Source organism: Melanotaenia boesemani, chromosome 21 (genome assembly GCF_017639745.1).
Source record: "Melanotaenia boesemani isolate fMelBoe1 chromosome 21, fMelBoe1.pri, whole genome shotgun sequence".
NCBI lineage: Eukaryota > Metazoa > Chordata > Actinopteri > Atheriniformes > Melanotaeniidae > Melanotaenia > Melanotaenia boesemani.
In genome coordinates, this window is record NC_055702.1 from 5,637,227 (window position 1) to 5,663,568 (window position 26,342).

A 26,342-nucleotide genomic window follows, 5' to 3' on the forward strand; every position below is an offset into this window, starting at 1 on the left:
ATATGCACTGCCTCTAGCACTACATGGCAGCACCTGGGTCCAACTGGACTCAAAGCAGTCTGACTATCACTTAATTATGACGTCCCATCTTGTTTGAATTCTTGCTTGTGTTGTTCTTACTCTCAAATGTAAGTCGCTTTGGATAAAAGCGTCTGCTAAATGACTGCAGCATCCAAAACACCCTGAATGCCAAAATGTAACACAATGCTGGGAAACTACATATGCTGTTCAGGATTAATAGTGCACCTTGCTGATTAATGCTTCAGTGTAATATGCCATCATATCAATGTGGATAGACATTTTTGAGTTGGGTGCAATAATAAGGCAGACAGTCCCACTCATTGTTAGAGGACTCAGCAGATACAGGAATAAACTGTGTTCCCTGAGTCATTTTTAGGTGCATTTTCGAGCCCATGCAAATATTTCCATCTCAGAATAATTTGAAAATATCTTCAACATCTATTCAATAATGTTTTCAGTCTTGTGCAGTGAAAATTTTTTTTTATTTTAATATTTTTTTTCTTTACATAAAAAAATGTTGCATTATTTTTCTATATGCAGGCTTTCATAGACCCCTCCTCATCTTCACTGCCAAAAGATCCAATCTGCCTCTGACTTGTTGCCACCTAACCTAATCAGTTGGAACACATAAAGGCTGCTGTAAAAAAAAACTGTAATAAAAATTGAGAAATGAAAATAAATACTAAAAAAGAAAACGGTGTGAATTCATTTTGCTGTCTGCAGTTGTTTTTAACTATGCAGCAGCCTTTAAAAGGTTGTATCAGCTGCTGAATTTAAAACGTTAACAAGCAATTGCTGAACAATTTAAATTGTAAAAAACTTGAACTTACACATTACAGAACATACCACTTTTACCACATCTGCGGGTTAAATATAAACATCTTTTTTATCTTCCCTTATAAAATCAGTTGTGTAAACTCTTGCCTTTTATATTTGGTCAACACTACCAGAGTGTAAAATTGCAAGAAATAATTAATAAGCCACAAACTGGTACAAAGCTGCTGTAATATAACTAATGTTCGATGCAGTGAACTGAGTAATGCCTCTGACCATCTTGTCGAGATCCCTCTGGAGGTTGTTCTTCTCCATGTGGATCTTCTCGTAGGCCTTTATCACATCCTCCAGCTGCTCCTCCCTGTCTTTTCTCTTCTGGAGCTGAAGCAACACACACAGAAACAAGCTGAAGCACTTAAAAAAAGGCTTGACACATTTGCTTTTCCCCTTCCCTCCTCCTTAGTCTGTTTTCAAACTACACAAAGGAAAAAAGAAAGGAAATCTTCAATTGTGAGAGTCATCAAATGTGTCTCATACAAAGCTGTTGTGTAACCAGGTAAATTTAGGACATGGATTTCTTGAAACCTTAGCTTGCACATAACAGCTCCCCCACCATTCCTACAAGTGCAAGAAAAATTCTTATTTCTTGATGTTTTGCTGATCCTGTGGTATAAGATAAATCTACAAGCATGCTATCTGACAGTTTTTGGGGCTGTGACATACAACAAATTGAGTGAAATGAGATTTTGAGAGTAAAGAGCAAGCTTTTGATCAAAGAATATGAAAAAATGTGGTCCCTTCAAACAACACCAACAATGAGTGTGGGGGCAGCAGTAAAGAAGTGAGATAAACAAAGATAAACATCACTGCTGTGCGGTGAAGCACTGAAGCCTATTCAGTGTGTCTATGGTAACATATGCCTGTAGAAAACCAGCAGCAAGGAATAGACTGCTTGTTGAACACATAAGGAGCACAGCGGGGCTACTGAGCTACGTCTCAGCTAGAAGATGCTCCAAGATGAGTTTATATAACTAATGATATATATATATATATATATATATATATATATATATATATATATATATCATTGTTTCCTTAAACATTTCCATTTCGGGCTGCAAGTGGAATTTATTTACTGTTTATAGTCCACTTCATGTTGCACTCTGGGATTTACAGTATAATTTATTTAGCTGCTAATAGTACTGTAAATGGAGATAAAAAAAACAAGACCATAGGAACCAAATGAATCACAGCTAGGTTAGATAAAATGATAATGTGGTTTATTTTCTTGTAAAGAGCTACAGCTGCCTACTGTGCTATAAGTGCACAATTATAGAGTAAGAATAAGAGGTGACTGATGTTGAAGCCTACATACATAGCTTCCATACATTCATACATTCATAACAGATGCTAGAAATTCAAGCTTATAAATATGGCTCAGTGTCAGAAATAAGGGGAACAACATTAGGTATAGGGTGGTCTCAGTTGTTGGTCTTTTACCCTTTCTCTAAAGGCCTATTTATACAGAGCTATTCATCCATCTCAAGCACCCTTTACGTGGGTAAATTGGTCAGTTTCCAGGGCTCTTGCAGATGCATATCCTGACAAAGCAAACGGAGCAGCACCATCAGAAACCATAGGAGCAATGTTGAGCAGTATAGCTGGTGTGCGATCAGCAAAAGAAACAAAGAAGAAGAAAAGCCACCGCATATTTAATGGCCCTGAACTCTGCACTGCCTTCTAGTGGATGTATTGCTCTAACAACCATGCCAAAGTAAAGGACATATGAGAGTATGAGGGGCAGTGATGCTTGAAACGTACGTAAAGGGAACATAAATGAGCCTTAGCATGGAAAAGATTAAAAATCTGCTTTGCTGTGGAGTGAAAATATGTCTTTTGCTAGGCCATTTTGTAGAAGAACCAGGAATATCTGCAACACAAAGAAGTTTTTAAAATTTTCATGTGTAACATTACCTTTTTTTATTGCAACCATTTTGCAGGTTTGAGTCATAGCATTTTCAGATTTTGTCCTCATCAATCATTCAGCCAAGTAGATGGGAAAGAGGTTTAAGTGAATCTTCCTTCTGTGCTTTAATTTCAACAAACAGTTCACAGTTGTTTCTTTTAAAATGTCTTTTAGTGTTAAAAGAATAAATATAGAGATGCAAATGAAAGCAAAATAAGGTATTAGCAAAGTATTCAATGTTGTCATGAGGCAGGTTCAACACTGATGCCAGGAGACTTTGACTGGAAAAACATTGAACTTGTTCTGCTTCTCCTCTGAGGTCACTTCACCAAAATCGACCCGGCTTATAATGTCTTTGTATTTGTGTCTGCTCCATTGGTCACGTCCTAACAGGACGTTCAGTGAGCCGAGGCACATTTCATCGCTCTGAATGCCAGGTGTCAGACCCACCCCCACCCCCATGACCTTCACAGTCCCACGCTGGCTGCTATAAACCATTTCCTTGTTCTCAAGCTCTTTTCATCGCTGCTGCCACCAGATTTACCACGACCTTCCTGTGTCAGTTGTCTCTCATTTTCTCACACTCGTTTTCACTCAGTCATAGAAATACTAAAGTCTCAGCCGAGGAGAAAGGAAGTTATCTGAAATGCTGCTTGTGTGTAGCATGTTTGTGTACAAGTGCACAGCAAGTAGCTTGTACCTTTATAAGATTGTACACATTCTTCAGGCCCAAGTAGATGGTAAAGAAGTTTATGGGAATCTTCCTCCTGTGCTCTAATTCTTGGTAACAAATGGGATCAGTTCACGGTTGTTTTTTTAAAAAAAAATGTCTTCTAGTGTTAAATGACGAAACGGACAAAATTGTTGGTACCCTTTGGTTAATGAAAGAAAAACTCACAATGGTCACAGAAATAACTTGAATCTGAACAAAGTAAAAATAAATAAAAATTCTATGAATTTTAACCAATGAAAGTCAGACATTGCTTTTCAACCATGCTTCAGCAGAATTATTTAAAAAAAAAACCTCAACATTCTTTAAAATCTCCTCTTTGAGCCAGATTTAGCTGCATCTCAAAGTAAAACATTAGCACGAAACCTCCATGGCACACTGATCCTTGGACAGCCTCTTAAAAACTTCCAGTCATAGTGATTCTGCCCAGAAAGCAGCTTTCATCCTTAATTAGTTCTTGACATCTCTGTGTATGTCCAATAGAGTTGGCTTTAATTCACATTTAATTCAATTACTTTTCATTAAAGGAAGGGATTTCCACAGAATTAAAACTCCTTTGGTGTGATAAAAGTTTAATTTTGTCAGTTTTACTGAAACAAAAAAAAAAAAAAAAGAATTAATATATATTAAATTGGATTTTTCCTAATATCTTTTGCATGTCCCATCAAGCCTCTTCCCTCTTTCCTATCATCCGTCCTCCCCTCTCCGTTTTTGTCCTCATCTCTGCTCTTACCTCGTGGGTCAGGACGTTGATTCTCTGCTGCAGGTTGCCATTTTCCGACTGCAGCAGCGCCGTCTCCTTGCTCTCGAAGGAGCAGTAGGAGTTTGTGTCCTCACCGAATCCGCTGATCATGGGGAACTGCAGAAATGAAACATTGCAGAAAGAGACAGATCAAGATTTATCTTTTTTTGTGTGTCTGTGTGTTTGTTTAAATTCCATTTTTGTGCTGTTTTCTGCTATTTTATGGTTTAATGCTGGGAATCATTAAAGATTAATCTCATCGGCAAATAAATCCAGTTGTGGTGTTTTAACTGATGGCATACTTAAGCTAGATTTAATCTCATACTGCCTCTAAACTAATTTCTGAATTTCCACGGCTAGTTGCTCCAATTATATTCTCTATTTTCATCCTAATTAATAAAATATGGGGAGGGACATGGACTGAGCTTTGTCAGTTTGTTTGCCAATTTGTCTGAATGTCTTCAATAAACACTGCAGAATGATAAAACGCTAAATAATACTCATTTGCTCAAAGTTAATTCCACAATATTCATTTTAGTGTTTTATGCCAGTCATGGCATCTCCTGCAGATTTGCCAGAATAGTAGGAAAATGCTCAATGCACACTGACTGTTCACTGGAGGCAACAGTTTTAACTTAGTTTTAAATAAGTGGAAAATCTGAGTTTGTGATTTGTCAAAAAAGTCTGCAATTTACAATATGTTGTTTATACTAATTACATTACCATTCCCTTAGTGTCTTTCAAATTGGGTAAATGACAGCAGAAAGCATGCCTTGTATCATTACCATTTCTAAATGGCTCCCTATCTTTCCTATATTCTCAAATTTTAAGAATGAGTAATAGTATATATTTTTGGTACACTCTGCAAAGCCAATTTAACCCTATATTGTTGTGTGCATAATATTTGTTCATACATTTCTGAGACCTATTGCATCACCAGATGGGAACAACTCAAAACCCTGTTGTATACAATCTAATATGGTCTTCTGCCCCCTGGTGGACAATTTATGCATTGCAATGATTTTGAGAGACAACACGGTACGGATACTGTACATCTAACCAAATTATTGGTGTTCTTTTTTAAATAAGGACTTCAAATTAAAAAAAATATATATTTTGTCCATTATTTCATGGATCAGGCAATTAAAGTGCCAAAATCTCACAGTTGGCTATTTGTTTCCCAGTACTTTGTTCCTTCCCCCTATCAGGCCCTCAGCTCAGAACCCACTGTAAATCTTTAAATGTCAGTCACAAATACAAAACCTGTATACAGTTTTATTTAGCCACAAAGTCATTCAAACCCACATGATACTGCATTTCAGTATTAGGGTTGGGGGCGTTCTATATTACTTCTTGTTTTATATAGAGTTTTTCTCCATGTCTACTTGAGCCAGTTTTGCTTCCTACCTTTGTTTTTCTTCACAAATTTGCAGTTACTTGTTCATGTCACGCCTTTGTTCTTTTCAGTCAGTTTGTCTTGCATAATCTCCCTTTATTTGTTCATCTATTTATTGTTTTTATTTTTGCCTCCACTTCTACACCCTTGTTTTGTTACCATTTGGACCTTTTGGACTGAACTATTTGAATATTTGCCTGTTTAATCCCAGGCTTGTCTTCTCTATTAACTGTAGTTGTGCTCAACCTCTTAGTAAATATATTGGGTATTTGGATTGTAACATTTTAGGCCCTGCATCAAGGTCACCCTACTGATGAAATAAACCAAAACAAAGATGAAATGCTCTTTTTAATGTAAAAAAGCCCAACACATTGCTTGCAGCTACAGGTATGACCAGCAGGAAAATATTTCTGCCTCCTAATAGCTTTTATCACATTTTGTCAACAATTTTGATAAACAAAGAGAAATCCAGATTATTCAGGTGACCGACTACAGTAATATGAATAAATGCATGTCCAATATCTGCTATTGCCTTCAAGGTTAAATCCTAAATATAATTCCAACCTTAACTAAGTGCACATAGTTACAGGCATGTGAAAAACAAAGTACTTACAAATTTAGTTCCAATGTTTCATGTATCAGCATACAATATTAGTACATTTTTAAAAGATGAATAAATAAATTATATGATCCTGGCCAGCTCTTAAAATCTAGAAAATGCAACATCAGATAAGTAATAATACAAGACATTTGATAAATGATTCATCAAACAAAAACAAAGCCAAAATGCTGAAATAGCGACTGAACAGTCTGTAATTCAGTAGCATGTAGAACCAACTTTAGCAGCAATAAGTAATAACTAATTATTTTCTGTAACAATACTGGCCTGCCATTTAGTTTATAGAGGATTGTGTGTATGCACAGCTCCCTGAAGGTCCCACCACAGCCACATCCAACCAGTCAGAAATCTAGACTTGGATTTGGATCATTGCAACACCTCTATTACTTTATCAGACTTTTTGTTGTAGATTTGCTGTTGTATTTGGGATCATTGTTCTGTTGCATGAGACAGTTTCAGTCGAGATTTAGCTGTCAGACAGATGACTTCATATTTGACTGAAGAAGACTTTATTATTCAGATGAGTTCACAATCAATTCAAGGTATCCAGTTTATGAGGCTGCAAAACAAGCTGGAATCATCAGCTCTTCAACACCATTCTTGGCAGTTCATAAAAGGTGTTTGTGTGTTGATATTCTGTCATACTTAACCTCTCAATTTCATACAAAAACATGGTATATTTTCTTAAGTGAACAATTAAGCATTATGTTATTTATATAAGATGATATTTTCCTAATTTTAAGTTCTAGTGAGGACCAGATGACCTTTTTTATTATGTGCTAAAAATTAACAACAAGGGTACACAACCACTAAAAAAACAATAGTGCAATGCAAGATTCAGGAGACCCGGAACATCTTGTTCCTTTCTTTTGGCACCAAGTAACATCTAACTGCAAAATGTGTCCCTGTTTTTATTCTGTAAGTGATAACAGCATGATGACTTTACAGGGGAGTAGCAGAAGGGTATCTCCCAAACACATCTACTGGAGCAATAATGGGCAAGTAATTTTAGACTAGACCAACTAAAATCAAAGATGGGGCTTTTAATAAGATATAAAGATATCTATTTAGAGGAAACAAAACCAGAGTTTATGGTCTTAATGATGTTTATTGTTGATGGTTTTGTTGGAGGTCTTTTAAGCAGGAGAAAATGATTCTGCTAGATACCCTCTAGCTGAATTCTCCAAATTACGCCTTGGATTTGCTTCACATTTGCAATCGTAAGTGTTGCCATGACATTGAATGAGAAAGCTCATGCACACACAAACACAGAGGCTACATTCTCTTGTCATGTGTATAGAAGCATTAAATAAAGGCAAGAAATGAGCTAAAACAACTAGCAAATGCAGTTCTTTGTAAACTTTATTTAAACAGGTGTTAGCACAGCAATTGTTTAGGACTATTTTTAGCAGTGCAGTAATACTCATTATATGAGTAAATGAGTATCACCCCCAAACAGAATGGGACATGTGAAAATGAATCGAAATAAATCCTGTGTGTCTCTTCATGATAATGATGAAAAATGTCCGCTAGTGCAACACTGTGGAACACTGATTGTTTGCAATAGTTTTTGACAACAATTGAGCTCTGCAGAACAGAGGAAATATCAAACTTTAGACACACACACATGCAACGTCACAACTAGATCAAGTCATTGCTTATTTGTCTTTTTGTGGGTTTTGTTCCCAAAACATAAACTTTTCAATTATTTTTTTCGAAACACTGGTGTTAAAAATCACAGAAGGGGAGAATAAATTATACGTACATACAGAACACAATAAGGGGATGCAAAGTTGGAATAATGAGCATTCAAATATTGGGAATATCGAGAAATAAATACATTAAACAGCTACATTTATTCTGACTGATTATGCAATTACAGCTGTAGACTGCAAGTTTGTGGTTGAATCATATATTATTCCACATAAAAAAGTTTACAGCTTGTTTGGTTATTATATCAAACTCTGGTCATTAGCAGAATGCTGGGATGAAAACATTATGGTTATATAACTCTGTGTCGTTCAATCTAAATGAACACATTTACATTTAGAGTGGCTACCATAAGCATTGGAGGGCTTTTTATTTTCTGTGTGAAGTCATCACATTGCTGATGCAATGTCTATTTGAAGGGGAAACAACCCTTTTCCATTTAGCAGAGCACCTCTCTCTGCTCAGTTTAACAGTAAATGTGGTAAACATGTGCAGTCACCCCCCCAGGGGCACAAGTGCTCTCACACTGCTGAGCATCAGGAACTCTGAACTGGAGAACAACCTCGCTTCAGTCTATGTTCAAAGAGGCAGGAAGCACTCTCATCTCCATCATTACACCAGCTACACTCAGAAATCTTGTATCTTGGAAGGTCTGAGGCATTAATATCTTTTAAAACTGTGTACCTAAAAATATCTTGTCAGTTCAAGCAATGTTGTTATGATGTCAGATTTTCTTGAACAGCTGGTGTTTTATTATAGTTATACACCCTTGCTTTATTTAACTTCTCAAAACTTAAATAATTTCTGATTTTAATTATAAAACTCAGGGAAAAAAACAATTCTTCTGGTTTGATGTGTATAGTCAAACTGTGCATGTAAAACATTTGGTTCAGAGAATGCATGCATTTGTTGAGACCTGCAGAGATGCAGATGTTAACTACATAACAAGCACGCACTCAGGATTCATCAACATGATGTTTGTTGTGATCATTTCTGTTTGACATGTCATATGTGCCATCTGCAACATAATATATGCTCACTGACCAGTTTCATGTAAACCTGCTGCTTGTTAATGAAAACTGCTAATCAGTCAGTCACATGGCAGCAACCCAGTGCTTTTAGGCATGTAGACATGGTCAAGACAACTTACCAGAAAATGAGGCTACTATTTGCACAGGATCACCAAAATTGGACAAATTGGAGAAATTTTGAAAAAAGATTGTTTTGATGAGTCTCCGTTTCAGCTGGAACATTCAGTTGGTAGGGTCAGGAAACAACATGAAAGCATGGATGCATCCTGCCTTGGATCAACACTTCAGGCTGGTGGTGTAATAGTGTGGGGAATATTTTTTTGGCCCTCTTTGGGTTAGCTCTTACGTGGCCTGGTTTAACCACCACAGCCGACCTGAGTATTGTTGATGACCATGTACACTACCGTTCAAAAGTTTGGGGTCACTTTGCCATGGGATTCAATGGGGAAGTGACCCCAAACTTTTGAACGATAGTGTACATCCCTTTATGACCACAGTGGAGCATCTTCTGATGCTACTTCCAGCAGGATAATGCACCATGTCACAAAGCTAAGATCATCTCCACCTGCTTTCTAGAACATGGCAATGAGTTCACTGGCCTCCAATGACCTCCGCAGCCACCAGATCTCAATTCAACAGAGCAGCTTTGGGATGTGGTGGAATGGGAGATTCTCATCATGGAAGCAGCCATCAAACCTGCAGCAACTGTGTGATGCTGTCATGTCAATATGAAGCAAAACCTATGAGGAAGATTTCCACCACCTTGTTTAATCTATCACACCAACAATTAAGGCAGTTCTGAAGGCAAAACAGGTCCCACCAGGTACCAGTACAGTGTACCTATAAAGGGCCAATGAGTGTATTTCCTAATAATACATCCTTGCAATTTTTTCTTTTAGTTGTCAAATGTTTGGACCTACCTTTCTGGTTGTTCTATCTGAGTGCTTACATGAATTACTGCACATTTAAAAATAATTTCTTCTACTTAAAGGAAAAGAAAAACATCAGCCAAGAAATCTAAACAGATTTGACAATTAAAAATGAATAATAGATTAAAATGATGAAAGAATTCTGACTCCAGACCAAGTTTTATTTATTTATTTATTTATTTTTTTAAATTAACTTTGAGTTTTCTAAATCACTGGGTGCAGTGCAACATTTTGAGGTTTGGGGTTAGCATGAGGGCAATGCTGTTATGAAATTTGTTTCTGATCTCATTTTGATGCCCATATACATTACAAACAATGATAAAAACTAATTATAAAAAATCATTTTAATATTAATAAAGATGCAAGATGCAATAAAAATGCAAGCAACCCAAGCTGGGTTCACCCAACTCTGCTGCTTGTCACCTTCACAACAGAAAAATTTCAGAGTTTAGTATTTGCTTAATTACTGGAGTCGGGTTAAACTCTAAAAATGGAAACATGCTGTATCCCCATATGCACAGGTGTATCAGTTTCTTCTCCAAATGGACAACATCTGCACCTGTTCTTCCAAAATCAACACCTGTCTCTTTGGGAATAGGCCCTGAGCAAACCAAGGCTTGTGAGTAAGTCAACAGCAGTTTGGCAGCCTGAGGCCTTCGATAACAGCTGCTCGCTAAAACGACGCCAGAGATCAGTCTTCCTCTTTCTGACGTGCCAAACAACACTCCCAGCAATTTAAAAAATCTCTTATAGAAACCAAAGAAAATGCATCAGTTTCCCCACTAACAGTATCACTTGTAGACCACAAAATAACATGTTTACATGTTTTATATTGTCTTCCTGTATATTTCAAATGCAGCAACTTCGCTGGTGATTTTTTGGTCATTTGAAGTTTTTTTCTTACCTTTGCACTCTTGGACAGGAAAACAAACCCTCAGCTGTTGCACTGTATTGAGTAGAGTTACAAAAAGGTCATGTAACTTAGCTAGAAATAAGAAGTGGAAGGTGATTGAAAAGTGGGCTATTTCATGACGTTGTTGCTGTATAATTCCTAGAATAAGTAAAAACACCCAGGGGAGATTATCCAGAAGTGTATTTTTTCCTTTAATCCTTCTTTTTTCTTAATTTCTGCAATTCATTTCTCCCTTGCTCTTTGCATCATTATCTCTTTTCACTCCCACATTTCTCATTCTCTTTTTTAATGTCTGCCAACACATTCCTCCACCCATGTAGCTCTTTCTTTCAACTTCTTTCCCCATTTTTCCTCATTTTCTCTCCTCCTACGCTCTTCTTTTAAGCTTATTTGCTCAACATTCCCCTGTTCCATCAGTGAGCTGATATAGCCATTGCAAAGATGCAGATTTCTGCTTCATCTGCTGCCTCATCCAACCAAAAACTTGTTTCCACCAACAAACTTGCAGGTCTGGCTATGCAGAAATAATAAGCTAATATTCTGAGGATAGACATGAGATGCTGAAATGCAAATAACCGAATGGAACAGTTGGCCACACTGGGAATCTCTTTATTCCTAATTCTGGAATTTAGGATCCCTCTGGTATTAACATTCCTGATATAAAATAGATATTTCTTTTTTCTGACTCCCATTTGAATAATCAAGCTGGTATGAAAATGTCTCCAAGTTTGTGCTGCAAACTTGGAGTGAAAACATTACAAACATTATAACTACAATTACTTCTCACAGGGATATTAATGTGGTTAAATACAAGTAAAGAGCAGCAATATATGCTTGAAGAAACACATTTTTCCAACACTAAAGGCAAAATTGTTAACAGTACGTTTGTTTCAGACTCAGAGGGAGAATAATGCTGCATTCAGTGAAATGCATGCAAAATAATGGAAGCAGTTTCCCTAAAGAATTAAACAGAGAATTTCCAGTTGTCATTACTTTCTCCACAAACCCAGTGAACCAAGCCTGTAAATGTGTGTGTGGATGGACTTTAGGCAGCATTGAATGATTGAACAAGCATTTGGTTTGAAGGTGTTTTTGTTCCAGGAGCCTTTCTCTGGGAATATAAAACTTTTTGAGGAATCCAACCTGTGCTTCCACAGAAGGAACCACTGTCTAAATTAAGTCCTAGGGGCATAATTCATCCCAGCCACCCAACACACATTTTCCACTCACATGACAGAAGCTACTTTTTTGGTACTAAGAAACTTGAAGGTGCAGCACTAAATCTTGCTTTTATTGTCCCTTGCTGTTGTTGTTTTTCTTCAGAAATCCATACTGATATTATTATCTTTTTTAAAAATTGCTTGGAACTGGCATCACAAAGCCAGTCAAAGCTGTTGGAAAATTATTACATTACTCTGTGAGTCTGGTGGCTCTTACATATGTCTAGATTAATAAATGTTATGTCTGTTTTTCTCTGAGGGGTCTTTGCTGCAGCTCTTCCTGCTTCAGGCACCTCACAATTCTACTTAGAAGAGGAACAAGGTCCCGCAATAGATCCAAGCTGCCAAATCTAAATTGCTATAAACTCACACTAAAATTGGATTTGGATATAATTATCTTTTTGACTAAAATGATCATAACTGATCAAGTCCTTTTCTATTTAAAGATGCTAAAATTCCTCTGGCTGGAACAATCTCAAATGTCAGGATTTGCTTTGCTGATTATTATCCAGATGGTTTGTTACACAGAATCATCAGGGAAGTCATTGCTGGAAACCGTTTAAAATAAAGGCTTTCAAAACGTTCTTGGCAGGAGGTTGGAGGAACATAACAGATCAGCAGAGTGTAGCCAGTTGGTCAAATCAAACTCCTGCCAAAGCCTGTTTGGGAAAAGAGTAATGAAATCTTTTCCTCTAAGGAAAGCCTAAGTATTGTTCTTTACTCATATTTCAATGGAGAAATTGAAACTACAAAACGCTGGTGCTAATCAAAGCTGCCTTTAAAGCTTATAGTCACACCTGAAATTCATTTCACTGTCATGATAGGACGCCACAAACATACATGGAGCCTTAAAATATGGATTCACAGAATTTGAAGCTACTGTAAACTGAACAAGATACCACTGATGGGTAGCTCAGTCTGCATGACTGACTGGCACTCATCCACTGTTAGCTTGGGTTCTACAATTAATGATTTCCTAACAAATATGCAAATGAACTGTCAAATCCAGTCTCTGTTCTTGACAGTGAGTGGATGTGTGGTTTGATATACACGACAAGCATTGAGTGTTCATATAAAAGAATATCAGAATACAAATTATTACAGTTTTATGTTATAATTAGAAAGATTTAGTCTACAAACGTGTAATTAGAGTTTTGACATTTTGGGAAAGAAAGTGACTTTGCTACTTTAGGAATTCATGGGACCCCAGTTTGCCCTTGTACTGGCCTGGATCTACAATCTTTTTCTGATTTTAGCAAAGAGCTGTGATCCTCTTAGAATAATGAATAATATCCATTTATTGTTAGTGAAAGCTGGCACACTTTACTGCCTTGTCATCCTTGTTAAGGGGCTCAGCTCTGCCAGACAAACTGCGATGAGCTCTGAAGCACAGAGACCAAAAATGGGAAGATTTCATAAACTATTATTTAATTCAAAATAGAACACAGGAAAGATATGAAATGTTTAAAGAAAAAAAATGTTTTCTTAAATTTGGTAGCATCAATACATCTTAAAAAGTTGGGACAGTTTCAGTTTTATGATGAACCAAATGTTTTCACCCAGCACCCACACCCATTTACTATGATGATCACACAGACATACCTTCAGATTTTTAGAATGATACTCTATATTAAAGATGAACAAATATTCAAAGTTCTCATATGATGAAGGAAATAATTCTGAAATCGAGGCACAATTTTTAGATACACATCTTTACAGATTTTGCTAAACTTCTACCCATACTCACTGCTACGAGACTCTGCCTCTCTAAGGTGCCCTTTTTTAGACCTCATGTTTTTGACCAGTTGCCAATCAACCTAAATAGTTCAGGACATGTTTATCAAGCTGTTTCTTTTAGTAGACTTTATCTTTTTGTCCTTTTTTGGGGTAAAATAGTAGAATCTCTTACTTTAAACATTTGATGTTTTCTATGTTTTATTATGGATTTGGAAATGAATTCTGTTTTAATTTACATTTTACAAAGCATGACATCTTTTTTTTTTGTAATATAGGTTTTATAATGAATGAAAACAGAGCCAAAACAACCACAGCGCTACAGAGCAAGACCCAGAAAAATTAAGATAATGGAAGCGTTTAGTGACCAGTGACTAACCAGATCACAAGTTAATACCAGATGTAAATGGCTTTATGGTCACTTTGACAGAGTACATTAGCAGAAGCTCAAATTAGACCTCTTCTGTCTCAATTACTTAAGTCTTCTTCCATTTTCTGTTCCAACAATGTGACTGATGTGGTTTAATTTTTACCCACATAAAATGTAAATCTTAGCCATGTGCCCCAAATACACAGTGGAAGGATTTCTTCCATTTTGGATGCATATATTTTTTTTCCTTTAATTCCTGGATCAAATGCCACTAAAGCTGTCTTTACTTTCATCTTTGCGGAAAATCTCATTGCCTCCATAACAGAACAGAAAGCATTAAAGCAAGTTGAACGGCCCTCTGAACTTTTTAAAAGACTTCCAATAAATCACCAAAGCAAACTATGTTAATCCGTGTCTGTAACCGAGTCCGTCATTCTGATACCGACAAGGACAAAAACAACTGTGTTGATTAGCTTGTTTTTTGTTTAGCTGTGAAATGTTGGACTTTTAAATCTGTTCACCTTGATCTCATAAATCTTCAGCTTCCTCTTGATACTGGTGTTCTCTCGTTCCAGGCTGGCCAGCCTCGTTTTGATGTCCTGATAGGCAGTGATAAGAGTAAGGTGGGAGGTTGAGTAGACATCGTCAGGTGGAAGGGGCGAAGACCTCCACGCCATGCTGCCGCAGCCATCCTCTTTCAGCCCCCCAGTGTCGCTGCTTCCTCCCAGCAGCCCTAGCTCCCCTCCACCAAACAGAGACTGCATCACTCAGAGCCTCAACCTGAAAGCAGACACAGACGGTTATTTGCTTATTAATTATTCAGTCACCAGATTGTTTCCATTCAATTAAGTGTACCCTCCAAGAATAACACAATGTTGTGGCGCTAGCATGAGTCAGTTATTTGTCCTACCGCAGCAATCTTAAAAACATCAAGCTGTGATGCGCATCAAACAAAAAAACAAAGCCATTTTCTACTGAGAGCAGTTGGACTCCTGGCACACAGAGTGTAAAATATTTAAAAGCAAAGTGGGAACGAAGAGACACAGAAGGGAGACTGAGGGACACTGTGTTTTTAAGTGATGCTTAAAGGGGCAATTATCCAGTTAGAATTATAATCATGCCAAGAATGTTTATAAGTGCACTGGGTTTGATCGGGGCTGTGAGATGACATTTTCCAACAAACACGAATATTCATCTCTGTTATTTGTTTCAAAACTTGAAGCATTTCATATAAAGTAATTGCAAAGATGTAGTGAAGTGGATGCAAAAGTTGCTAACCGGCTGAGTTAGTTTGGGTTCTTTGCTTTAGTAAATGTCATGTTCTTTTTTTTTGTTTATTCTGTGTTTTCTTCCTCTTTGTGTTTCACACCTGGGCTTCTGTTACTGTTCACATCTTGTTTGGTTTTAATTTCCTCACTATTGCTGAACTCAACAAAGCTCTTCAAAGTTTTAAATTTATCTTTGTTGACTTCCTGCTTAGTACAGCATCTTCGGTTTGTTTCTTTAAAGTGTAATTAAAGCCTTTTTTTGTTTCTTTTTATTTTGCCTGTAATGATTGAACAGCTAATGCTGTTACTTTATATATTATCTTTGTCTCAATTTTTCACTTCACTCTTTTTCTCTTTTGTTTATTTTCTTTTTATTACAAACAAACAAAAAAAAAATTATAATAAGTACATTTGTCAACCAATAATATAGACACTTAATCATGTATGTTGTGCCTCCCCCTAACTAAATATTACATAGTGACAGCAAATAAGGAAAGCAAAAAGTTGGACAATGCTCAGTTGGATGGGGGCTCTATGTTTGCTTACTTGCATGACAGTATGTGGTGTAATGCAACCATCACTGATCATTAAGATTTAATAGTTGTGCAAATGACATTATATGACAGTTTCACAAAATACATAAAGTATGAAATGTTTTTGGAGGCTTGAAAAAGTCATTTTACATTAACTTCAGTCATACGTGAAAAATTCACATAATGTAAAACAGATGCATGCTACAATTTTCAAAGGCAGACATGAGCATATAATGTTGTAGGCCAGAAAGTGTTGTCATTTTTGTATAATACATTATCATACTTTGGAGCGCAACTGTAGACAGATACAAAACAATACAGAAACAAGGAAAATTACTCAAAAAAGAGACAGAAACCAATTTTGACTGGCTTTCAAATGCCTGCAAAGGGATCTAAAATGACAACATAAGACAACTTCATAATTTAAAACAAATTAAAAGAGACTACCAGAAGTCAAAAAGACAAATGAACAGTAAACTGCAGAGCCTTCTGTCAGTATATCTGGCACCTATGCAGGAAGAACGGTAATGTTAGCGTTAGCGGCATATGCTGCATAATCCACCCTCTTTAGTTAAGGTAACTCAACAATGTAAGACATCAACAAATTAATCCAGTATACTGGATAATGGATGATAATAGCAACATTACACCCCACCATCTCTTTTATACAACAATCAGACATATAAAATATGATGCAGATGCAGATGCATTGACAGGTGTAGTTTCTTACATTCTACAGTTACATTTTGGATTTGCATAACAAATATGCAACTTCCATGCAGCAGATCCATAAGCAGATTATTTCTAAACCTATATTGGTTTTAAGATGCCAAACTGAATGTAAACATACATGATTTCAAGCTCTGCTTTTTGCATTAACTATATATATGGTGCAAGCTCCCCTATGGGTGCATGATCAACCAGTGCATGCACTGTAGCTGATATGTTAATCAGAGTCTGATTTAAAATATGAGTTGGGTTCTTGTTCCATTTCACAGTACTTAAAAAAACATGAGGTTTGACAGTCTACTCTCCTTGAGTGGCATGATGAATGAGTCGGATAGCTAGCTGATCACGCTACATTTCATCCAACCAGCCTTGGCTTTCCCTTCCTTGCCCCAAAGACTCAGGGCAGAGCTGTCAAAACAGATAAATGGCACCTGTGATGTCACTGCCCTGTTTTAATTCAGCCACAGTGGAGACATGTGCACAAAAGTCATACTAGATGTGGCAAAGTGCACTGAGAGCTGTTTGATTTACAGCTACTAAGAGAGTTACACAACAGCTAGTTGATTTGATGTATACTGGAATGGATGCTGTCCTGACTCCCAGCATTGCCTTGTGAGTCAGCGATTGCCTACTGAGCTATTTTCATCTGCTCCCTTCCTCCACTGTGCTATTTTCCTTGCATTTCAAGAGTGAGGGGAATGAAACCTCAGCCAATCTACAGCTCTCTTCTGCGCTGGTCTGAGAAGATGATCCACCAGCACTCCCACGAGCTCATGCGCACACACGTACACACATGTCTGTGCATACACAGCCAAAAAAAGCCACAAACTAAAATATATGTGTGGATAAAAACGCCCATTTGATGAAACAGACTGCACACAAGCCGACTATGTCAGTCACCTGTTAACTGCCTGAAACCAATGTTTATGCCAGGAGGAATATTCAAGTGCCATTTTTAAATCAGACAGAAAATCAAACATATGATAAGACATGACAGTAATGGAACAATAATGGTACAATGATGGCAGACTGTCAGAAAACTGTAAGAATTATCAACAACGTCTCTAAATAATGAATAGCTCTTAGTACAAGCCAATATTTGTTTCTTTTAACCTTGACAGAAATGTTTCTGTAACCGTACAACTCCACAAATGAACGTTTTATATTCAAAACAAATTATATTTTGAAATGCTGCAAAAAAAGAAACGTGAATCAGACATGTTTCTGTTTGAACAATCTGGCTTGAAAGAAATAAACCGGCTTCCCTGGCCTTAACAGAAAGTTGCAGAGTAGGCTATGTTGCTAATGGATATAATTCAGCAGAAGAAGTAGCTGTTGTAACTAGCAACAAGCTCAAAGGGATTTAATCATATAATGCTGTATGTATCATATTTGATACATACAGCATTATATGATTATATGATTGGTGTTATATCAAAATCTGTGACCCATCAGAATCTGGGACTGGGTCTTAGAAGACGAGTAAAGTCTTGAAAACACTTTTATTGAAGTCTGAGTTCATTATAATGCAGGTACAGTAAAGTAATACATTCTGATAGCTATCAGAAATGTGTTTTCAATAAAAGTGTTCAAATTACGGGGGAGCTTGGCTCCCCTGAAAGGCATAGGAGCTCCCCTAAAGAGATTCAGTTGATACTTTAGGGGGAGCCCCTAAAAATTTTCCAAATGACGCGGATGATTTGTTCTGTTTCCTTCAGCTTGGTGGACAGCAGCGTTGTTTGTCTGTTGTGTGCTGTGAGCGTCCACACAACCACCTGATGTGCTTCTTTTTGTGGTTAAAGAGTTCTCTGTCGCTGTTTCTGATTAAACAAGCTGTATACAGTAGTTTTTTAATAGTAACCATATTTTTGAACGTGCTACATGCACTAATATAAATGTGCGTGCACGTGACGTGTGAAGTCGCGGTGCACGTGCAAAAATAAGGCTCCCTCAAAAGCCGCAGGGTAATTCGAGCCCTGCGCACGTGCAGAATAATGTACACTATCGCCCCCCTGTGGTCACCAATTCTGATGGATCACAAATTTTGGTGTAACACCTATCTTTGTAAGTGTGTTTCAGTAAACTTGTAAAACTGTTTTGGTAAACTTGTAAAAGTGTTTCACTGGATGTAAATGTGTATTGCAAAAATGTAAGTGTTTCACTCGATGTAATATTGTTTTGCACTTACCGGCCACCGTAAAAAACAGTTAGATTTGGGTCACTTTTGTCTGTAGTGTGAACGGAGCCTTAGAGTCTTGTGAACATATTCTCCTTGAGTTTCTGCCCTGCTGTTAGTTTTGTACAGTTATTAAGTCTCTTAAAGTAATTGTTAAATTGTCTTCCAGTTCCTTCTAGTATGTTGCTGTATTTTGCCTCTCTTTGTGACACACAGAAAGAAAACTCTACACTTAAAGTTTGAAATGTAGACTCATTAAACATCGATATCAAATAGTTTTTGGGAAAGCCTGAGGGCACGTTTGTTGGTGTACGAAGTCAGTGCTGGAGCTTTTTCTTTTTTCATCTTCAACACAATTATAACAAATGTTTCCGGCTTTGTGTATAACATAATAGCACGCCATTGATTTCAACTCACGTTTTTCCTTCAAATACTGACACCAAGGCAAAGACAATAAGTATATAGAAAATTGCTAAACACTCAAATCAGGAACCCAAAAATGTCAAATTATTGTTGTTAAGAACAAAATCTCTCTGGGTGAACATTATCTCGCACCTACTGAGATTGAAAAAGTCCAAATTTAAGTTTTTTTTTTTAACTTGACCTTGAACTTGAACTTAAAACAGTGATTTATAGAAGATTTTGACTGCAAGACTGCACATGAAAAATACCCTGCTTTACCAATTTTAAAAACTCTCCTTGTAACACCTGTTATTTGTTTATCTGATTTATTTTTAATTTTGTTTTATTATTATAAATGTCATATCAGCTTTGATTATAATTCTTAAATTTTCAGAAGAACATGTGAAGCTAATAACACAGTTTGAAGTGAGAAACTAAATTTATTCTGTGTGAAGCGTGGGTTGCCAGATGATATCAGGCACCTTTATGGCATGTCAAAGAGGGTTATAAAGAAAAACTGTAAGCTGATATTAAAAGAATATGGCTTCATTTAGCATTATATGAGGAAGAAAATATTAACCATACAACACCTTTCAGCTGGTTATGGAGTCCTCACACCTTTTATTTGTAATTCCACTGACATTTTTATTAACGCCCATGCAAAGTTCCTTACAGGCATGAACATGTGCATCATAAACTGGAATATCATTTGTGTCTGTTCTTGTATTTTTTTAAGATCAGATTATTTTTTTCATGATGTCATATATAAGATCATAAATCTGTTTATTAAATGAGCCTCTGGTGTTGGTTCTCTGCTAGTGTGAGGACTTGGATGAGGTCATAAGTGCTCTGGTGGGATGCTCTCCAACTCCGGTCCTCATGAGCTACTGTCCTGCGGGTTTTGGATTTTACCCTGATGCATCACACCTGACTCAAATCACTGGGTCATTAACAGGCTTGTGCAGAGGTGTGTTGTATTAGGAGACATCTAAAACTTGCAGGACAGTAGCTCACGAGGACCAGAGTGGGAGACCCCTGCTTTAATGTTTTACATGTTGATGTTAGATAAAGTGTCAATAGCAGGGCAGTGAGACCAGCCATTGACATGCAGTTTTTTGCTTCTCAACAATTCCTACGAACATGTGACAACCTGTTTTAGGTGTTAAACTGCCACTTGGGGGGAGTGCTCAAATATAGAATGATTAAAACTTAAGTCTGTCCCAGTGTTGTTTTTCTGGTTGCTGTTTTCATTAACTTTCATTAACTAACCTAAGTACTTAAACACACAAACTGCCACCAGAGAACATTGTTGCTTGTGCTTATGATTGCAACATTTATGGTTTTTATTATTTTGTATTGAAAACAGTTGTTAGCCATTGTGTCAACTCCACGGATTCTGCCTTGTTAGCTTTTTGGAGGCATGTCTGCCTGTTTGCACTGAAAATTTACCCAGAATGCTTCAGTTTGTTGGCACTAACAGGTACGCAGGTAGATTTGTACACAAAAGTAAAACTTGGCACTAAAGCTAGCCAGGAAATGAAAAAGGTTGGTCACAGTTTCCTATTTGCCATGATCATTTTGTAAAGCTACAAATGAATTGTTTTTTTTTTTTTGTCCAAGCCCAACTAGATAGTGAGAAAAGTGTTTTGGTGTAGTGTTGTTGTTTTATGGCCAAAAATTATGTTGGACTCAATGCCATGTCTCACCAAGGACCATCCAACCACTCCTCAACCTTATATTGACATTGGGACTTATAGAATTGACAATAAAATCTGTTCCAATGTGAAAATTAATATATTTTATTGTATTCCTTTTTAATGCTTGTATGGGCTGTACCTTACAAGTTGGAATTATGAGACACATTTATGATTATCAATAAACAACTGTTTTGAACATTTCAAGAGGATTTGTTTTAGGCACTTTTGAGTTCATTGCAACCCAAAAGACAATTTTCTCCATTGCTTTTCATGGAGGATTATATCTCGACTCTATGCACCACTTCCCCCACTAGAGCATCCATCTTGTTTAAACAAAGGACAAAATGGTACAGGACAAAAAAAGACTAAAATTTCCTGACACAGCAAAAGAAGTTGCTGAATATTTTCACCACAGAAGTTTGCCAAAGGTTGGTTTTAAAAGACAAAAAACTAAAATGCATAAAATAGTGTAGTATCTAAAAATAACGCAGATCAATGCACAGGAGAACAGATAACAAATTAAACTCTGGTAGTGTTGTATTTACATAAATACCATTTGAATATGTGCAGGCTTAAATGTAATATGGTCAAATCTGTCAATCAAAGATTTGACATACTGTGTATGATTTAAATAAATAGTTTATGCAGCAACAATTTTAGGCTATAGACAATGATGAACCTAAATATACTCTGTCTATATATACAATTCATTTGCATATAAATGAACACATCTGTGCTCTGCAGCTCATGTCCTCCAATAAAGACGTGTCGGTTGATGAATGTAGCTTAATTTAACTAACAAAGGACATGGACTCAGGAATATTCATGTTGTCTGGATTTCTCTAATTGGCAGCTCAGAAGTAAGTCATTTATTACAACAAGCACACTCACAACTTTGCTCTCTTCTCCTAGACCCAAAATATCCTTCATCTTGCTTGATCCAGTCTCCTCACCAATCCATCCTATCTCCTGAACCTCGGGGTTCATTTGCTGGAGCTCTCAGGGTCCCTACAGATCTTAGCATGAAGGTGAACGCTTCTCCCCAAACCACCCTCCTGCTTCATTATAGAGATTATACCGCAAAGCCTTACATTACCTGGAGACCACATGACATACACTGGTCCTCTGAGACTGCCACTCTGCATGTTGCCTTCTAATCTCCATCTCCCTTCTGTATCTCCAGAGACCGAACCACCCCTCCCTCTGTGCTGCTGTGTGTAGTACTGAAAGGGCCACAGACTGCTGCTGTGTTGAGTGGAGCTGGAAACTATAGAGAGCCATTAACTGTGTGGGCAGGTCTGAATGGTTAATGTGTTCTTTACATGTAAGTCTCAAGGTCCCCGTGGTCATTTTTAGAAAAGTTACAATAGTTTTGACTAAATCAGAGTTGCTGACATTTTCTTTTGTCAAAGCTCACGGTCACGATCAACCGGACTAACAATAAACAAGGTTTAATAAACAGGAAGAGAGATTACACATGGATGCTTGCATTCATAGTATGATTAGATTGCAAGAAGGAAAAATGTGTTTAAATCCAACTGCAAAATAATCTGACAGCAGCTCAAGCCCCCAACAAGATACTATTTTATCCAGTTGGATTCTGATGCATCTTATTTCATGATCAATAACTTCCTCCATCAAATGTGTGGTATTTAATGTTTGAAATGGCACCTAATTTTATCTTTTCATTAAGATCAGGGCAGAGCAAAGTCAATAAAAACAGCAATCCAAAGAACATCTAAACTAATATGTACCATTAAACAGTTCATTTTATAATAATCTCAGTTACAGTTTGCTTGTAATTATGCAACTTCAGTAAATACTGGAGGAAATATATCTGCAAGCATTATACTGCAACCACCACAAATCAGATTCAACAAACACGTCAACTCAGTTACATCACATAGTTAAATCTTTTAATGTATACTTGACCCTAGTTGAGTTTGCATATTTATTTTTCTGTTTGTGTTGCTTAATGATAAGATAAATAAAATTTCGTCATTCATTAATTCAATATGGGAATTGCCATTGAGTCCATATTTCCTGCCTATCAGATCATTTCCTTAGTTTGTACTGAGGTCATTGTGTTTATAATGTTCCAGTTTGCAGCGATGGGTCGGGATGTTTTACTAGAGCACTGTCCAATATAACAAACATAGTGAATAGTGAAAGTTTCATTTGCATATTCTGATGAAACCAGTTTAGTCCAGGTGATTTAACCTTAATCCTGAATTACTGGAGTGTTGCCTCCGTGGCTAAACACACAAAATGTGCAGTATTCACATTACTAAAATAAAAAACTTTGAGTATAAGTGAGAATAAGTCAATGAGAGAAAAAGCACAACTACATAATTTTATTTTGTTACTATTTTATTATTTTCTACTAGGCTGGTTTGTTTGGTTATGTTGTTTAGTTAGTTAAGTACTGTATGTAGTTTTTACACCTGGTCAGCCTTTGGGCAATAGATAGCCTAAGGTTACACAGTATCAGGTTCTGTTTTCCTTCAAATTTTAAGAATATCAGTATGCAGACGTAGTGGTGTCAATACTACCGTCTCAGATGAGACTCATCACGCAACCAAGCAGAAGTACATAAAATGAACTTCAACCACTTTAGGTGTCAAATACTCATGTTTAATCAAAGATGGTAAAACACCTGTTTATTCAAGGCATTTTTTATATGCCATTTATTTTAGTTTAGCTACCAAAGTACTCAAGAGAAAATACCTATTTTCAGCATTTCGTTCTTACCACAACTAAAATTTGGTATATTTATGCACTTTGGCGCCATCTATCAAAGACTAATTTGATCTCTGTTTTGCATCCTGTCTCTTCCCTGAGCTCTCTCCAGCGAGTAAACTCTAATGTTGACTCCAGCTCTATCTTTTTTTCTTTCCTTTCTTCACTTCTTCACTGTTGATAATGTCCTCTTGAGTTTCTTTAATGAATCAACCATGATGTGCGTTCAGAGCTGACAATGTGTTGATATGCAGTTGCTTTCATGTGACGTTGTGCCATAAATCAAAACATAGCTGTTATGTGATGCTCCAGGTTGGAAAAAGAAAGTTGTAAAATACAGTTTCTCAGCATCAGGCTGCTACATGGCAATGATGGCTCCAGGAATGTACATTATGAATGTCAATGTGCCATCAAAACAAAGCAGAAGCACAGACATTTAGGGCTGGAAAATGGTGTGGTATTGCATTAAAAAGATACATTTAAGAGTGTTTTGTACAAACTTGTCTATCAAGAAGTACGAAATGAGTGCAATTTGTTTAGTAAAGGAATGGGGAAAGGTATTGTCTTACATGCTATGAATGTATAACAAAATCATGGTTCACCTCTGTGCAGTGTTGCCTTCAGTGCTGCTTCTTTGGTACATGCACAGAATTTTATCATACTAACTTAGGGGTGTAAAAATGAGCTCATTGGAAACTATTTTAATGTTACAGGTGTAATTACTTCATCATGTAGCTCCCTGGATTAATATAAATGTATCATAAAATGGTTGATGGTCTGGCTTTACAGTTTAAACCAGTTTCTGGTCTAATTTTTACAGTTTAAAGTAATTTGACTAAGGCTTTATTGCAGATTCTTCAGTAATTTTGACCTGATGATAAAACATCATTCAGTCTGAATTTACTCTTTGTCTCACCAGCAGTACCATCACCTTGTATCTAACAGACAATACCAGTTTAAATTTTGTTTAATAAAGGATAACATTAACATATTAGCCAATGTGTTAAGTAAAAAGCAGGGCAAAGCATCCCTCATGTCCACGAGATGGTCACTAATTAAACCGTAGAGATAAGCAGTCATTCAACAACAGGTTTGGAAATTAATTTCTGATGCACTGGAGAAAGATCTGAGAAATTCATCTTTCTCTATATGTGATTATTTTCCAACACAGTCCCTCAGAAAGCTCTTATACACACAAATAACATATATTGTGTTGGCAATGCAGCCCTTCTGTCACAATTCATATAAAATTACTACAATATTTTTGGAATGTAAGCTTATGTCTGAACACCATATTAAATAACAGACAAAACTAGAAATGTTACAGATACTGTCCTAAATACCAGTATTTAGCGGCATTACTGCTGCATGCTCCCTCATGGTATTCCCTATTTATGAAAAAGAATAACAGTCTTCAATTTGCAATCTTATGACCTTTATGTAGAATAAAAAAAGATTTAATGTAATTTAAATGTATTGCACTTTATTCTGTTGTTTAATATGCTTAAACACAGCTGAAGGATTACAAAATCTCATCAGGGAATCCTTGACCAAGTTTAAAGAGTAAGCCTCATCCACTTAGAAAAATCCATTATCCAATCATAAGCTGGTTATTTCTGTACAGTAAATACAGCTGGTCATATTTCTGGAATCCTCATAGGACTGATTAATAAGCTGCTCGTCCTCTAAAATGTCTTACAGCAGTCTCATTGTTTTAAATTGTAGTTAAATATTATTGTTTTTTCTTTGGATCATATAGATTGGTTTTAAAGTGTACTTCATAAAATTGTGAGATTCCGTTTTTTTTTTTTTTTTTTTAGCATGACTTTGTTGAATAGGTATTCTCACCCTGGTAATAGAGAAATATAGAAAAAAAGAATTTACTTATGTTTTGCAAGGATTTAAAAATGGTCTTCTTGAACCCAAATCCTGAGTTTAATGTCCAAATAGCAAAAACGAAAAAAAAAAAAAAAAAAAAGTGAAAACAGGGTGACGATCTTAGCCTAACACCAGTCTACTGGGTGAAAGTCCTTTTTTTTTTTTTTTTTTACTTTCAGAAAGAGTTTTCAACTCCCATCTCTGGCAGAGCTCCAACCATGTCCCGGGTGAGGGGCACTGAGTCCGATTGGGCTGTGTTTCGTGCCTCTATTGTCGAAATAGCCAGCCACAGCTGTGGCCGTAAGGTTGTCGGTGTCGGTGCCGGAGGGTGTGCTCCAACTACAGGAGGATCACACTCCTCAGCCTCCCTGGTAAGGTCTATTCAGGGGTGCTGGAGAGGAGGGTCCATCGGATAGTTGAACCTCGGATTGAGGAGGAACAGTGTGGTTTTCGTCCCGGTCGTGGAACAGTGGACCAGCTCTACACCCTCTTCAGGGTCTTTGAGGGGACACTGGAGTTTGCTCAACCAATTTACATTTGCTTTGTGGACTTGGAGAAGGCATTCGACCGTGTCCCAGGGGACTCCTGTGGGCGGTACTTGTGGAGTATGGAGTGCCGGACCCACTTGTACGAGCTGTCCGGTTCCTGTACGACCGCTGTCAGAGCTTGGTCCACATTGCCAGCAGTAAACCAGAATCGTTTTCAGTGCGGGTTGGACTCCGCCAAGGCTGCCCTTTGTCACCAATTCTGTTCATAACTTTTATG

At 36.9% G+C, this 26,342-nt stretch overlaps 1 protein-coding gene across 1 annotated transcript in view; it reads right to left on the bottom strand.

Moving 5' to 3' along the window:
• Positions 1–26,342, bottom strand: part of tbkbp1 (TBK1 binding protein 1) — an 82,066-nt gene that overhangs the window by 22,738 nt on the left and 32,986 nt on the right. Inside the window, exons 2-4 of the mRNA XM_041973235.1 lie at positions 14,677–14,935; positions 4,225–4,350; positions 1,072–1,176 (exon numbers count right to left, since the gene is read on the bottom strand). Coding sequence (XP_041829169.1) covers positions 1,072–1,176; positions 4,225–4,350; positions 14,677–14,919 — 474 coding nt within the window. The 5' untranslated portion in view covers positions 14,920–14,935. The remainder of the gene's footprint in view (positions 1–1,071; positions 1,177–4,224; positions 4,351–14,676; positions 14,936–26,342) is intronic.